Raw genomic sequence first — 15,566 nt, forward strand, 5'->3', positions numbered from 1 at the left:
AAGATCACAAGGTCTTATTTTATAGGGAGGAGGTAAACGAGCCCCCGAAAGTGCCCTTTATAGCCAAAATTTACAACTTTTCGTGAGAGATCCTTCAGATTAGTATGAAGAGGATTAAATCTCTGGCATTTCCTCCTTTTGAACAGTATGTTTGGACTAAGCACGCAATATGGATGCTAAAGGGGAAACGACTTCTCTATTATTGCAGCAATTGCAGGGCGTTGTAGACAAGCTTTATGTAAATCAATACATGTTGATAAGATCTTCAAAGATTTGTTACAATGGACTAGTCGTTTTTTCTGTAATTAACATCAATCTTATTGGCCTGTATAATGGCATAGGGGAGTGGCATATCTCAGGAGGAATTGTTTCTTAACGAATTTTTCCCTAAAATATATAAACATCACGAGCAGAAAAATGACTTTGTCACTTTTTCCATGGACTAGTAGCAGTATTGTTATGCTGAAGTTACACTTCAGCGCAAAGGCGAGAGATGGTTGGAATGGGAGCTCCCGTCACTTGTTGTATTAAACCAAATATGATTTTGCAAAGGAACAGAAATTAATAGCAAACATTTTTTTTCAAATGAAAGTCCAGAGCAACATTAAAACTTAAACCGAATAGAAACTTTTTCTATATAATACGTCGGCAGCTACCGCCTCAACCTCTCACCCTTTTACGCTAAAGTAACTTTTTGCTAAATCGAAAATTAAAAAGCCCACGCACTGTCAATTGCCTATAATAAAATTTTAGTTCAACGGATAATTATTAATTAGATTATAAGTAAATCAAACCAGAATGAAATCTGGCTTGCCCCTTTATCCCAGTTACATCTGTATTAAGATCACTGCTTTTTTTGTCAAATTATGCCACTGAAATATTTTCACTTTTCCCTTAAAAAATAATAAATTTAGTATAAGTTTCGTAGTTGTATAATTGCCCCGGCGATTTATAATAGGCTAAGTACGTGATCGTAAATCAGATCTCTAGATAATTCAGGGTATAATCAACTACGTTTAGTGCTCTGGATTTTTTACTTCTCCAAACCATTTAAATACAAAAAGTCTCACGTACCTTCTTTTCCCACTGAACGACGTACGGAACGGGATGTCCCGCATCCGGGAACTCGATATGGCAATTTAGAATTACATTCCCACCGACCATTGCCGTTACTGAATATTCATCATTGGTATATGCTTTGACTGAAAAAGAATGTATGAGTGAATAAATTTCAAGCTTCAAGTATTTTTCTTCTTCTGCGTAGGTGTACTCCTACTATTCTAAGAAAACCATTACAGGACTTTTGAAAAGAAGGGGAAGACTTTGGTACTTTTAGTATACAACATATAAATTGCGCTTTTAAGTACGCATCTGTGGCTGTTTTGATATTACTAAAGGGTGTTTTCAAAAGTTCTCAAACAGTCCTTAGTAGGTAAATCCTGCTAAATCGGGTAAATACCCCTGAGTTTTTTTCCTCTCAAATCGATTCCTTTCAAATGTGAAACAAATTTATGATAAATCAATTGGCGAAACATTAACCCGAACATACAATTCAACCAAATTATTAAGTTTCAGTAACGCGCGACAGTCGTTGTTTTTTAAAAGGGCTGCATGGAAATTTCTGTTGCCAGTCTTTGTGATAATTCTTGCCGGTTTTAAGTCCAACTTCATTTTTCATTGGGATTTACACTCGTTTTAGGTTTCATTCTTCATTCATCATAGTTTCTGTTAGTTTAAGTCCGATAGGTACTTATGTATTATACCGCCAACACTCAAGAAGTGAAGTTAGGTTAATCCTAATGAAAAATTAAATAAAAAACAAGTTTTTTTCAACTGAAAGTAAGGAGTAACATTAAAACTTAAAACGAACAGAAATTATAAAAAAGCGGGTTGCCCCCTCCTCAACACCTCGCTCTTTACGCTAAAGTTTTTTAGTACTTTTAAACAAAGCGTCTTATTGTTATAATAAAACGGCCCTTGTGTTTCAGGAGTCATTATTAAAGAATTGGGACAAAATTCAAACTTAAGCGTAAAGAGCGAGGTGTTGAGGAGGGGGCAACCACCTTTATATACGTAATAATTTCTGTTCATTTTAAGTTTTAATGTTGCTCCTTACTTTCAGTTGAAAAACTTGTTTTTTTATTTAAATTTCTGATCGTTTTTTAAATAATGCCAGGAAATCTGGAACCCCCTCCACGGAGAAACCCCCTCCCCACGGAAATATCTTCTAGACAATTCAATCCCGGTGAAAACATACCCCGTACAATTACTTTTAACCGATCTGCGCGTCAAATTGAGACGGAAAAGAGAAAGCAAAACATATAAAAAGAATTTTGTATAGGAACTATTGCAAATTCCCCCAGCGCAAAATTTCTCCTGACACGTTCGCCCCCTAGAAACTTCCCTCTCCGTGGAAAATTCCACCACGGAAAAACCCCCAGCAGAGAATGTGTCCCCCCATCCGGAAACATATGCCTACATTCCAATAAAAAATACTATGCGCAGACAATGAGCAAATTTTATAACTTAAAGACCTTTCCCCTGGGGCTGTGGGAGGTCTTGTTATACCTAAAGGTATAATTATTGGGCCTTTCAACTACGATGAACAAAATAGCTATCTCAAAATTTTTATAGGACGATTTTGGCAAAAGGGGCAGGGGAGGGGTCCTAGTTACCCTCCAATTGTTTTGGTCACTTAAAAAGAACACTAGAACTTTTAATTTCCGTTCAAATGAATCCTATCCCGATATTATAGGACCATTGGGTCAATACGATAACCCCTGGGAAAAAAAAAAAAAAAACAAAAAAATAGACATGCATCCGGGATCTTTCTTCTGGCAAAAAATACAAAATTCCACATTTATGCAGATATGAGCTTGAAACCTATACATTAAGGTTTTCTGATACGCTGAATCTGATGGTGTGATTTTCATTGAGATTAATTGACTTTTAGGGGCTCTTTTTCCTTTTTTTGAAAATCAGGAAAAATTTCACAGGCTCTTAACTTTTGATGGGTAAGACTTAACGAAATGTATATGTTTGAAATCAGCATAAAAAGCCGATTCTCTTGATATATCTATTGGTGTAAAAAAAATCCGTTTTTTAGAGTTTCGGTTACTATTGAGCCGGGACGCTCCTTACTTACAGTTCGTTACCACGAACTGTTTGATACCAAGACATTATGAAAATATAATGCTTTAGAAACGAATTTGGGCTGTATATTTGCACATTAGGGGGAAGGGGGGTCCGTAGCCTAACCAAACCTAAACTAACCCCCACTCCCCTAATATGCAAATGCATAGCCCAAATTATATAATTCCAATTTATTCCGTCACCCGCCACTTGTTTTCCACCGAGCGTAAGCTAATTGTTTCTTAATACAGACAAATAAAACCGGTTGTTTTCGAGTTTTACATAGCGTAGACTTGAGTGTTGGCGGTATAATCCACAAGTACCGTCTAATAGTTTATGTATGACTTTTTACTTTTTAAATATCAGTCTTTATTTTTTGTGGAAAACTTTATTTTTAAATTGGATTAAAAAAGTCGAAAAAGTTTATAACAGAAAAATAACTCGAAACGAAATGAAGAATAACCATTATTGATACTATAAATAACTTGAATGAACACTCGCCTTTCATGAATGCCTAACTCTCGCCTTTACGCAATTTACCGTTTTAGCGAGTTTTGGAAACCTCTCTAATATTCCTGTCTAATGTTGGGTTCAGGCGCATTTCTTTAAGTTAAACTTACCAAAAGAGAATTTGTAATTTACTTTCTTGACCTGCTTGAAAACTCCCACGTTTATCAACTCGTATTTCCTTTTTGACACCTCTCTGAAATGTAAGCGCAGGGAAACAATGGTATACTTAACGCTCAATCTTTCATAGTATCATAGCAGTGTAGAATTTGAGATTAAATCAAGGAGGAATTCCACCGATTTTTTTTTGTTTTGATTGCTCATCAGTGAAGATGATTGTATTTTATAATATGGCCGCTACTCCATGGAAACCAGTTGAGCTGGCACATATGCGGCGGATGAAAGTGGTGGTTTTAGATCCAACCCAAATAATCCTTACAATTAATCCTATATTTTTCTTACACTTTACGCATTATTTTATGTTTTACTAACCTGGTCAAGCTGATATACACCCTCCCCCCTACTCCTTAAAAATGTGCACGTACCTGCTGTGGAACTAAATTGCACACTAAGACCTCAAACTGACCCATTCTGGTCAAAACTACCATTTGTTGAAAATAGGAACGTCCAAAAGGAGGCCACAGAGTCAGGCTCTTTACAAAATCCCGTGTTTTACTTTTTTTTTCTTCATTTCCCTTTAATTCACCTGTTGTTAGGAATGCTCTCCACTCAAAAATAAATTCACCAGTACGTCGCTAGTTGTAATCCAGAAAAGTCATCGAAATAACGCTAGATATTTTACTTTAATTCAAAATATTTCATTAAGTGAATTTTGCATCTGCCTTCAAGCCGAAACAAATGAAGTAAAAAAAAACTACTTTTTAGCAAAATGCCATTAGAATGAGTAAGTTAACCAGAAAATTGTGGCACAAATTCTGTTTTGAACTGGTTCAGATCGCAAAAAAGACACCCAATGGCTTCTCAAGTCACCAATCGGTACGCTGGAAGAGGCTGTCAAGTAAGGCAAATTAAACAGAACCGGTAAAAACCTAGCTTGTCAATGTTTATTGCACTGTCAACAAAGATCGCTTTTACAATTTAAGCAACATGACGGTTCACCTGTGGGTTTTAATTTCATTTGTAGATTCGAAAAAATACTTTCTTTTTTCCTAATTTAGTTTGCTGCCCAAGTCAGATCAAGGCTCCAATAAATAACTTCCTAACTCACCACTAGTCTAGGCTCTGAAGTAGGCAAAGTGCTAGCTACAAGATGGGTTAACTCATGAAACAGACAGCTATTATCCAGACACGTAATTGGTATAACATCAAGAACCGCCAATGACACCATACTTATTTTTAGTAAAGTTAGTAACAACAGGGCTTGGGGCTAGCGCCGGATAGCACCTACCGCACTTCAGCTCTACAGACAGGGTATCAAAATCCTAATTTAGCTGATTCGAGCCAATATTAGCAACGTCACCGTCCACAGCAGTCTTCTCGCAATAATCACCTTCGTAAATTTGTCGCCTTTTGAAAAGATTCTTATTAATAACAATGCATGAGTTTTGTAGTTGGAAACACCAATATGAGAAATTATATCTCGTAAACAGATGATCATTACAATGTCGTTTTTTTCTTTTTTGGCTTCTTTTATCTTTTGTCTTTCCAGCTGCACCTCATCGCGTTACTTTTTTTTTCTTTTTGAAGGCAAGCGCCTTAGAGATCAAAGAGAGACGAAACCAACAAAAAATCAATTACACAGTTCAAAAATACGAATCATTTTCTAGAAGCTTGAAATAGTCCTTGGATACTTTTTTCATGTACAAGTCGGAAAATGTCGGAAAATGATCCTCTGATGTATGTTACCCATTCTGATATTGCTTCTTTTTGCTGAGATTCAATCAGATTTTCTCCATAATCCACCGATTCTGGTAAGCGTTTCTTTTTACCAGATTGGGTTGTATTTTTTTCTTAGCACAACTAAATGACTGGACTCGTTGTCAACTTCACCATATCAACCAGTAAGAAAAAACGAGAACTGGCGAGAAAATTTTTCATAAATAAATAGAGCTTAGGCTGTCGATCTGGTAAATTGCTAACGTTGAGAGTGACTTCAACTCGTTGAATCATAGGTTTTTCACCAATCCCGCTTATCGAATTTTTTATTCCGGATCCAAAATGATCCAGTTTGATGGCAAGGATATTTTCCTAGGAGAGACGTGTCCAACGTTTTTTTGGCGAGGAGATAATTTTTTGGGAGATGAACTACGGTTCTGACTCTTTTAGACACCGAAATTTAAATTGTAGGCGCCGAACTTTTACTGTTTTTAAATATAGTACCTGATAAGTAGGGCTACAGTTTGTAACGTATAGTATGTAGTACAATTGTCGCGGCCTAATTTCTGTTCTATTTCAGTAAACTGTTCAAATGCGAAATTCCTTTCTTTAATCTTTAACACACAAATCGCAGCTAATAAAAATGAATAAAAAAATTGTTCATTACATACCGAGTTCAGTATCTCGGCACTCGCTTGCGCAGTCAAACACAGACAAAGACTTGAGATGAAAAAGGATTAAACTACAAGTATAATTTAAATAGGGGATTCATAACACCCCTCCGTCCCACAAGAGGATGGCAGAGCCATCCTTAACAAAGTTAATTCTTCCTCAAACAAGCCACGTAGCCAGAAAAAGCTTCTTTTTCACGACAAGAACAGCTGTTCATGTACCGTCTGATATAAGAGCATATGTCCGGCCAGTAAAAATACCTCATTAGTATCTGTGAGATAGAAGAACGGCCTCTATGTTTGGATTTGCCTTCACTATCGGGAAGCAGATGAGCGTTCCACATTATTCGTTCACAAAAGCTTTCAGGCATTAGTAGCCGGTAATGTACGGACCGTCTCGACGAATGGCTTTACTGCATAACAAACCGCTTCAGAACTCGTATTTATTCCCACTTGCATAAGCTTGACCAGTTACCTCCAGGTTAAGAAAAAACTCAGGATCGCTTTGTTGACTCCGTCGAAATGACGAAATGACGTTTTTAGCAGCCAGAGATGAATTCAACGGTACGCCTCAATGAGACTGGCGAATTATTTAGGCTCATCTGTAATAAAACAGTATTTCAAACAACTGTCACCCCAACATTGCTTAGAATAGCCTAGAAAGCGCATCAGCATTTGCGTTCATGGATACCGGTCGGCTATTAATGGTAAAATTAAATTCTTGCAGAGCTAATGATCAGCGGGTCAAACTATCGTTGCAGATTCGAGCATCATTAAGCCACCTAAAAGGGTTGTGATCAGTTTCTACGAAGAAATGGCGTCCTTTCAGGTAGTATTCGAAGCTTTCAATTCCTTATTTGAGAGCAAGAGCTTCTTTTTCCATGGTCGAGTAACGATTTTCCTGCGGGACCAGTTTCCTACTACGGAATACAATTGGGTGCTCCTCACCTTCCCTTTGGGTGAGGACCACTCCAACACCTGTGTCAGAGGCGTCTGTCTGTCAAATAAAATCCTTACTGAAATCTGGTGCATTCAAAACAGGGGCTTTGATGAGTGCTAGCTTCAGGTTCTCAAATGCACCAACCTGTATCTTGTTCAGCTCCAACTTGGGTGGAGAACCTTTCTTCAGAAGTGAAGTGAGTGGCTCAGCAATTTCAGCAAAATTATTTATAATACTTTGATAATATGCTGCCATCCCGATAAAAGAACGAATTTCCTTCTTGGACGCAAGTAGGGGAAAATCTTGAACGGCCTTGACCTTGCTTTCCAATGGGGCAATTTCACCATTTCCATTGCAGCGACCCAGGTAACGAACCTCGTTTTGGGCCATTTTAACCTTTCCAGGGTGGATTATCAACCCTGCTTCTTGTATGCTGCCTAGCCTTCTTTTAACATGTACTAGGTGCTCCTCCCAAGAGTCACTAAAGATGACAATATCATCCAAATAAGCACGAGCGAAAGCCTTACAGGACTCTAAAACCTTATCCATAAGGCGCTAGAAGGTCGCGGGAGTACCGTGCAAGCCAAATGGCATGACTAGAAACTGATAGAGCCCGTAAGACGTCTGGAATGCCGTCTTTTCCAGGCTACCTTTCTCCAGTTCGATTTGCCAGTACCCTCCAACCAAGTCTAGGACACTAAATATTTTCTTGCTGCCAACCGTCTCCAGGAGCTCGTCTATACGAGGTAAAAGATACGCATGAAAACGAGATTCATTGTTAAGCCCACGAAAATCAAGACGGAAACGTAGCAATCCGTCTGATTTTTGACTTTGACAACTGGAGGGCACCATGGACTAGAAGGCGGTTCAATGATGCCCAAGTCGAGCATGCGGTTTACTTCCTGCTCAATGGTGACCTGTCGGCTTTGCGGGATGCGATATGGCCTCTGCCTCAGAGGACGTTACTCACCTGTATCAATTTTATGTTTCCCGATCCTTGTTCTTCCCGGTGTCCCGGAGAAGGTTTCTCCGAAATCCAGAAGTAGACTTAGCAGCTCATCCTTTCCCTTTCCAGCCAGGTGATTTACTGATTCACACAGATCAGAACAAATTTCGCTGTCACCACCGTTCATACGTTCAAATACGTTCAGATTGCTGTCATCGAAATTTCTGGCAGTCTCCTCTCGAATCGCCGCAGAAGGTTGATGTGAAGTACTCTGTATTTAGGGTGGTGTTAAGGGTCAGATTCAGGGTCTGTTTATTTCCACCAGCTTCTACTCCTAAACGCACTATTCTCCCGAGCACAAAGCCGCAGTTTTTGTCCCTTTTATTGCTCATATCATGGTTGCAGCAGCAGCTGCAACCTAGTAAAGAGTGAACCATAGTAATCAACAGTATAGAAATGTGTTTTGAAAACAACTGCCTTGTAAAAAAAATCGTCATGTAACTCTGATTCAGGAATAATAATTTTTATTTCGGTTTTTCTTAAAAGTAAAAGTTTATTGCAAAAAGAAATTTATGGTGATTTCGAAAAAAAAGCCTGAAACCCCTCGAAAATGGCGTCAGATCAAATTGAAAATTGTACCATTGAAATCAGCATGGTAGAAAACCTTGTTCAGGGAAATTACTGCCCCCTCCTTGAACAGCAAAGAAAATCGCTTTTTTGCATCGGTAGCACTGATCAGTCTCCATTTTTTCTTTTTTTTTCTTTTTCCTGCAGGGCTAGGGGGTGGCCAGAGCATCATAGAAAGAATTTTAATAGCTAATTCAAAAAGCTCATTTGTAAGTTCTCTTTTTAAGTGACCAAAAAGATTGGAGGGTAACTATCCCCCCCTCCCTACCGGCCCCCTCTCCCCAAAACCATCTAATCAAAATTTTGAGATAGCCATTTTGTTCAACATAGTTCAAAGGTCCAATATATACGGTTTTAGTGATGATATGACCCTCCATGGTCCCTGGGGAAAGGGTTGTACGCTGTATTGGTATCCGGCGTATCGATATCCCGCGGATCGGTATGGGTGTATGGCTATTGGGCGTTTTGGAATCGCCTTTATCTTAGACAAACTTTTAGTAGCTCGTATAAAAGATATTGCTCATATACACGTCCTTCTTTCATATAAATTTCACTATCAGCAAGTTCCAAATCATTGTTACAGCGGTAGCTCCAACCTAGTAAAGAGCGAACCACAGCCCATAGTAACCAAAAGTTAAGAAAGGCGTTTTGAAAAAAGTGCCTAGTGAAAAAATTGCCATCTGACACTGACTCAGAAATGGTAACTATTATTTTGATTTCTCTTAAAAGTAAAAGATTATTCCGAAAAGAAATTTATGGTGATTTCGAAAAAAAGTCTGAAACGTCTCGAAAATGACGTCAGGTCAAAATGAAAAGTCTACCATTGTAATCAGCACCGTCGAAAACCTCCTAATAGGAAATTACAACCCCCTCCCCTCCTTGAACAACAAGGAAAATGACTTTTTGGCATGGGTAGCACTAATCTGTCTCCCGTTTTGTTTTTTTTTTGTTTTTTTTTTAGCAGGGCTAGGGGGCGACCAGAACATCATAGAGAGATGCATAATAGCTCATTCGAACAGAAATTATATTTTCTAGTGCCCTTTATAAGTGACCAAAGGAGGGCAACTAGCCCCCCACCCCAAGGCCCCAATCCCCCTAAAGTCATCCAATCACAATTTTGTGATAGCTAATTTGCTCAAAATAGTTCAAAGGTCAAATATCTTTGGTTTTGGTGATGATGTGACCCTCCATAGTCCCCGGGGGAAAGGGCTACACACTGTATCGGTATCGGATGTATTTAATAACGCGTATCGATATGAGCGTATTGTTATTGGGCGTATAGGTATAGCAGGTATCTAGAGAAATTTTTCATAACTCATATGAAATATACTGCTTATATCTACGTCCAGTGGCGTAATTGCGTCAAAATCCTGGAGGGGGGGAAGTTGGAGCTAATTTTCCCAAATCAACTGAAAATGATAGTGAAAACTGTGAGCCATATATGACCATAGAGGCAATGATATACTTAAGAAAACTGACCTATTTCTCTGGATACTTGAATTGTGCAGGCTTATCTTAGTTTTGACAAGATTTTTTGCAGAAACTAAATTTCAGCTGACGGGCAAAATGAGGTCTGAGGGGACAAACTTGGGTCTGGAGGGTGAAGTTGCTTCCCCCTGCCTAATAACAAATTACGCCCCTTTCTACGTCCTTTCTAGAAATTCCACCATCAGCAAGTTCCAAATGGCACTAAAAACGGCACTTTTGGTGCCGTTTCTCAAGTGGAAAAGTTGGGGCTATTGGGGTAGCAGAACTTATAAGAGTGATGTTTAATGGATCATTTGAAAGCTATTGCTCATATATACGTTTTTTTTTTGTTTTTTTTGTATCAATTTTACCATTTGTAAGTGCGATATAGCACTGAAAACAACACTTTTGGTGCCACTTCGTAAGTGGAAAAGCTCCAAAGTACAAAACAGGTACTATTGTAATAGTTATGTTCCAGAACCATTAACTGGAGGTTTACAAGAACCCCTCCCTTACACTCCCACTCCCAGCCCCTTTAGTAAGTTTCATAAATCGTCTGCTCATCAGTAAGCTACTGAAACATTTGCAGGCTACCACACCATCGTAGATACATATTTAATTGCTCAGTTAAAAGCTATTGCTTATATTTACTAGGTTGTTTAAAAATTTTACTATCTATTATATTTCACAAATTTCAATGATAACTAGTTTCTGGGGAGAATTTGCCATGAACTCTTTGTGATGGTTGAAGCATTAGCTGCAACCTAGTAAAGAGCGAACCACAGCCCATAGTAACTAAAAGTTAGAAAATATTAAAACATTCTTTTTTTCTTCTTTTTTCCCGGCCTAGCAGGTTACTAGAACATCATAGAGAGATGCTTAAAAGCTAATTCAAAAGCTATTTGTCATATGTACGTAATTTATGTAAATTCCACCGTCTGCAAGTGCCATGTGGAACGAAAAAAGGAACTTTTTATGCCGTTTCTCCAGGGGTGGGGCTAGCGGGCTAACGGAACATCTTAGATAGATTTTATGATAGCTTATATAAAAAATATTGCTCGAATCTACGTTCTTCCTATAAATTCCACCATCACCACAAACAACCGAAAGTGCACTTTATGGGAATGTGCAATCAAGTCAAATTTATAAAAAGCGATTAGGTATAAATTTAAGCTTTTAAATGAGCCCTTAAATAGCTTTCTTTTGTTACAGTAGCCTTCTAATTTCTGCTAGTCAGTAGGTGATTTATAAAGCCCTGTCTTCATTATGACTTTTTCAGGCGAAGTCAGCCGAGTTAAAACAGCTTTTTTCTCATCGAAAAAAAAAACGTTCCTGAAAAACATGTATTGTTTTGTGAAGTATGGATGATGAACTTTATGTTATAGATTGAAAGTTTTTAGTAGCAGTCAAGATTGTTTGCAGTATTTTCTAGAGGTGTCTTATCTCCCCTAGATCGGCGATAATTAGAAACTAAATTAAAAATAAGGTTTCTTAAGGAGTGCCATTCTCCTTAAGATATATATTTCATATAAATAAAAATGATCATGGCAGCGTTGTTTCTACATTAAATTTTAATAAAAAACGAACCAAGACTAATTAAAAAAAAAAAAAATATTCTGAGGGAAGTAAATAGCAAAGTTGAAAATTAAAACAAACAAAAATTATTACTTCACAGCCTATCTAATATATATCAATAAAACTAGTGGAAATAAACCAATTAATTTTGTTTCCCTATGTTTGCTAGGATTATAGAAAACTAGCCCTTTACTGAAAACACAAAAGTCAAGTATAGAGAAACAGGAGTATTGATTTGGGAGTCAAAAGTGAGTATGCAGCCTGACAACAATACACTAATCTTTTAAAGTTTTTTATAGTCTTACACCAGTTGTGACATCAGTAACTTTCAGTATAGGCTACATAAATATTGGATTGACTTATTAGTAGAAAGGCCTCATGAGGTCCCACGAGAACACCATATATGGGCATAGAGTCCCTAGGGAGAACACGTGGTTAATGGGGTCAATGACCTCTTTTTCCAAGGTCGATTTATTTGTTGTTTTGGGCAAGTGCACGCTCTCAGCGAATGTCAAGGTGTCCAGAAATAGGAAACAGTATTTGTTGTTATTGTTTTTTTGGCCAAGTGCACGCTCTCAGCAAATGTCAAGGTGACCAGAAATAGGAAACAGTATTTGATGTTGTTGTTATTTTGGGCAAGTGCATGCTTGAGGTGAATGTTATGAGTTACCAGAAATATAAAACAGTTAGCTCACGTGTTTCCTTCTCAGCCAATCAGCGAGTCGGTTACATCCCCCTTCTCAACCAATCAGAGGGCTGGTTACATATGGTTTTCCCCGTTACATAACAATTCGCCCTTGAGATTTCGTATATAACGGGCATGCAATGTGATTAAATTATCAGAAAGTATTTTGACATAGTTGATGACACAAGAATGGATAAATTTGACTCTTTAGAAGCCTTGGCAACTTCAATTTGCAATGTAAGTTCTGATTTAATACATTTTCATTTTTTATTTTCAAAATAAAATTATTTTCCTTGGTCACCCTCCATTATATTCAGGTAAATCCCCTCCCCCTCCCACTCTAATACAAACATCACTATGCAATCTTGATACTCGATAAAAAACATAAAATATGTTCTTTTTTACCCTCAAAACCTAACCCATCCCCCATTGTTTTACAAAAAAAATTCTCTCAAATAGAAATAATTATCTTTTCGATAAATTTAGACTTTTCTCTATTGTAATCTTTTCTCTAACTGAGACATCCCTTGCTGTTGTTATTAACCCGCTCTGGTTTGACACAAGGCTCCAGCGCAAGGCCTATAATTAGCTCTGACCCTTTTTTAAAGCACTTCCTGTTCGTTAGCGTTAGCAGTTTAGTTTCCAATGGTTTCACAGATTCAAAAGGATGCGACTAAAAACATGTTTTTATTTATTGGATAACTGAAAAAGAACCATAGCTTTGATCAATGCTTCGATGTTTGACTAAATATTCACATTTTCAACGTTTAGTATTAGGGGGGATTTTCTTCAAACAACTTAGAAACAAACTAGGCCGACTTTTATAGGCCGACTTTTGAACGGCTCAGTGAGCCGTAATTCATCTTTTCTCAGATTCAAAAGGATGCGATATCTTTCGGGGGGGGGGAGGTGGTATTTTTCCATGTCTTGGCGCCGGGATAGGGGCCGGGGGGATGATTGGCCTCGGGCCGGAAGGGGCGGGGGGGGGGGTAAATACCAGCTACCGAAAAAGGATATGGAAAGATAAAAAATACCGCTAATACTTTAAATGCATCAAACAAGGCATGCTCAATGCAGATTAAAACCTGAAAAGAGCAGAAACGCCTAAAAATAAGAAATTCTTCAAACAGCTTAGAAACAAACTAGGCCGACTTTTATAGGCTGAATTTTGAACGGCTCAGTGAGCCGTAATTCTTCTTTCTCAGATTCAAAAGGATGCGACTAGTATATTTCACGAATTTTTTTACTATTTGCTTTACTGAAAATGCTGGGGAGGGGGTTTCTTAGTGATAAATGCTTTTCTAGACAAAATTATGGTTATGTAGAAGAGGACTCTAGGGGAGGATGGAATGTCTTTAAGGGACGGAGGGCAGTTTTTTGGTCAACAAGTCAACATTAACTTTTTTCCGCTGTTATATTTATAATTTATTTTTCGTTTTGCAAAGCAATAGTTTTTAAGTGTAGATTTAATGTTACCCAACCTCCTTAAGTGAAAATGATTTATTCTAAGAAAGTGAGCTGTATATGTTAGAGTTTCAGAAACATTACATTTTTATTTAATTTAAGCCCTTTTGTTTCAGATATAATAATGTTTGGTGTGATTGACACAGAATATATTGGTCTGAAATATTCCTCAACAGGCATTATTTTTGAAGCAGCTTTCTTACTCCTAGACAATAGGCGACGTGAAATTCATAGCTATAAATGGAACGTCAGATAAAATATGCATAAACACGAGAAAAAGAGATGGAGTCAAACACTAAATTTTATAAATCGAAACGACTTTTATGTTAAAGTCATAAGACCACGTAATGAAAATGGCTATGAAATAAAACATGTACAAGAGGAAATTCAGGAAATATGCAGCTTTTTCGGTGTGCAAGCTGTTTATGTTAAGGGAAACGTGCCAACTGATAAACTCTTACTAGAAAAATGTGATAAAAACATAGCATTATTCAATTTCGAAGACTACAAATGTGAAAAATACCTGCATTCAGTACATGACTCGGAAGATGAAGTCAGATATTTCGCTCAATGGATACCGGAAAAGATGCCTGACAAGGAAAAATGCATCAGATATCCAAAGACATAAGATCTTGTTCTTCCTCATATCAAATGGATTAAGCCCTTTTTTAAATATGTCATTATGTTTTTTGTTTTTTTTTAATATGTCATTATGTATTTTTTCAAATGTTTTTAAATATGTTTAAGCAATAAATATCCTAAGCCACAGCCGTTTTTATTCTTTAGAATACTTCATCGCCATGAAAATTATAATTTCAGGTTCAACATGCCAGGGAACACACTTTCAAGTTCAACATGTTGGAGAACCCTAAATACTCACCACTATAAAGGTAAGTTAATCCTAAAAGGTTAAAAAAATTTCTGAAATCACACTTTCAGATTCATCATGTCAGGGAACACACTTTCAGATTCAACATGTCTGGGAACACACTTTCAGGTTCAGCACGTTAGAGAACCCTAAATGATAAGTTAACTCCAAAAGATTAAAGAATTTCTCTGAAATCACACTTTCAGATTCAGCATGTCAGGGAACACACGGGTGAAACTCTGTGGTCGTTATAATATACAAGTTCCATTTGAACAGTATTTTGAGGTTCCATAGCCCAACCCCAAAGGACCTCGACGCCCATACCCCAATCCCCGAAGGAACCCCCCGGTCCCCAGGTCCCCCAAAGGCCCCCCGGTCCCCCAATGCCCGCCAAAGGGCCCCCCGAACCCAAAGGCCCCCGACACCCCAAAGGACCCGCCACCCATTTTTTAATACCATTTATGTGCACTTGAGACATAGAAGGCCCTCCCCCCTCACATTTCAAAAGGTGCTATTATATATTTTCAGAACAAGTTCCTTTCTTAATATTCCATCCTAAACCCATTTTACAAGTTGTAATACTCATCCTTTTCACCCACAACTTTACTTTGTGGCTTTTCGAATATCCCATCACCAAGCAATACTTTCAAAATGCTTTTTTTTATTAAATGTTTACTGAACACACACACAAATTTCTCTTAGAAATAATATTTTTCGTCAGTGATACCACTTTTTCTGTTCGAACTGGCAAATTTTCCACCAAAGATACCAAATTTTTTCTTGGAAGTAAAATTTTTTTATTGCGATAACAACTTTTCTGTCAGAAGTAGCAAGTTTTGCTTAACACT

General features: G+C 37.6%; 1 protein-coding gene across 8 annotated transcripts in view; it reads right to left on the bottom strand.

The window, feature by feature from the left end:
* Positions 1-15,566, bottom strand: part of LOC148950561 (protein turtle homolog B-like) — a 380,785-nt gene that overhangs the window by 291,364 nt on the left and 73,855 nt on the right. For all 8 annotated transcript variants that reach the window (XM_089092492.1, XM_089092489.1, XM_089092493.1 and 5 more), the window contains exon 3: positions 1,075-1,202. In XM_089092492.1, the coding sequence (XP_088948618.1) occupies positions 1,075-1,202 (128 nt within the window). The remainder of the gene's footprint in view (positions 1-1,074; positions 1,203-15,566) is intronic.

This window comes from Artemia sp. Qi Xiang Cuo, chromosome 7 (assembly GCF_049724085.1).
Source record: "Artemia sp. Qi Xiang Cuo chromosome 7, ASM4972408v1, whole genome shotgun sequence".
In the NCBI taxonomy this organism is placed as follows: domain Eukaryota; kingdom Metazoa; phylum Arthropoda; class Branchiopoda; order Anostraca; family Artemiidae; genus Artemia; species Artemia sp. Qi Xiang Cuo.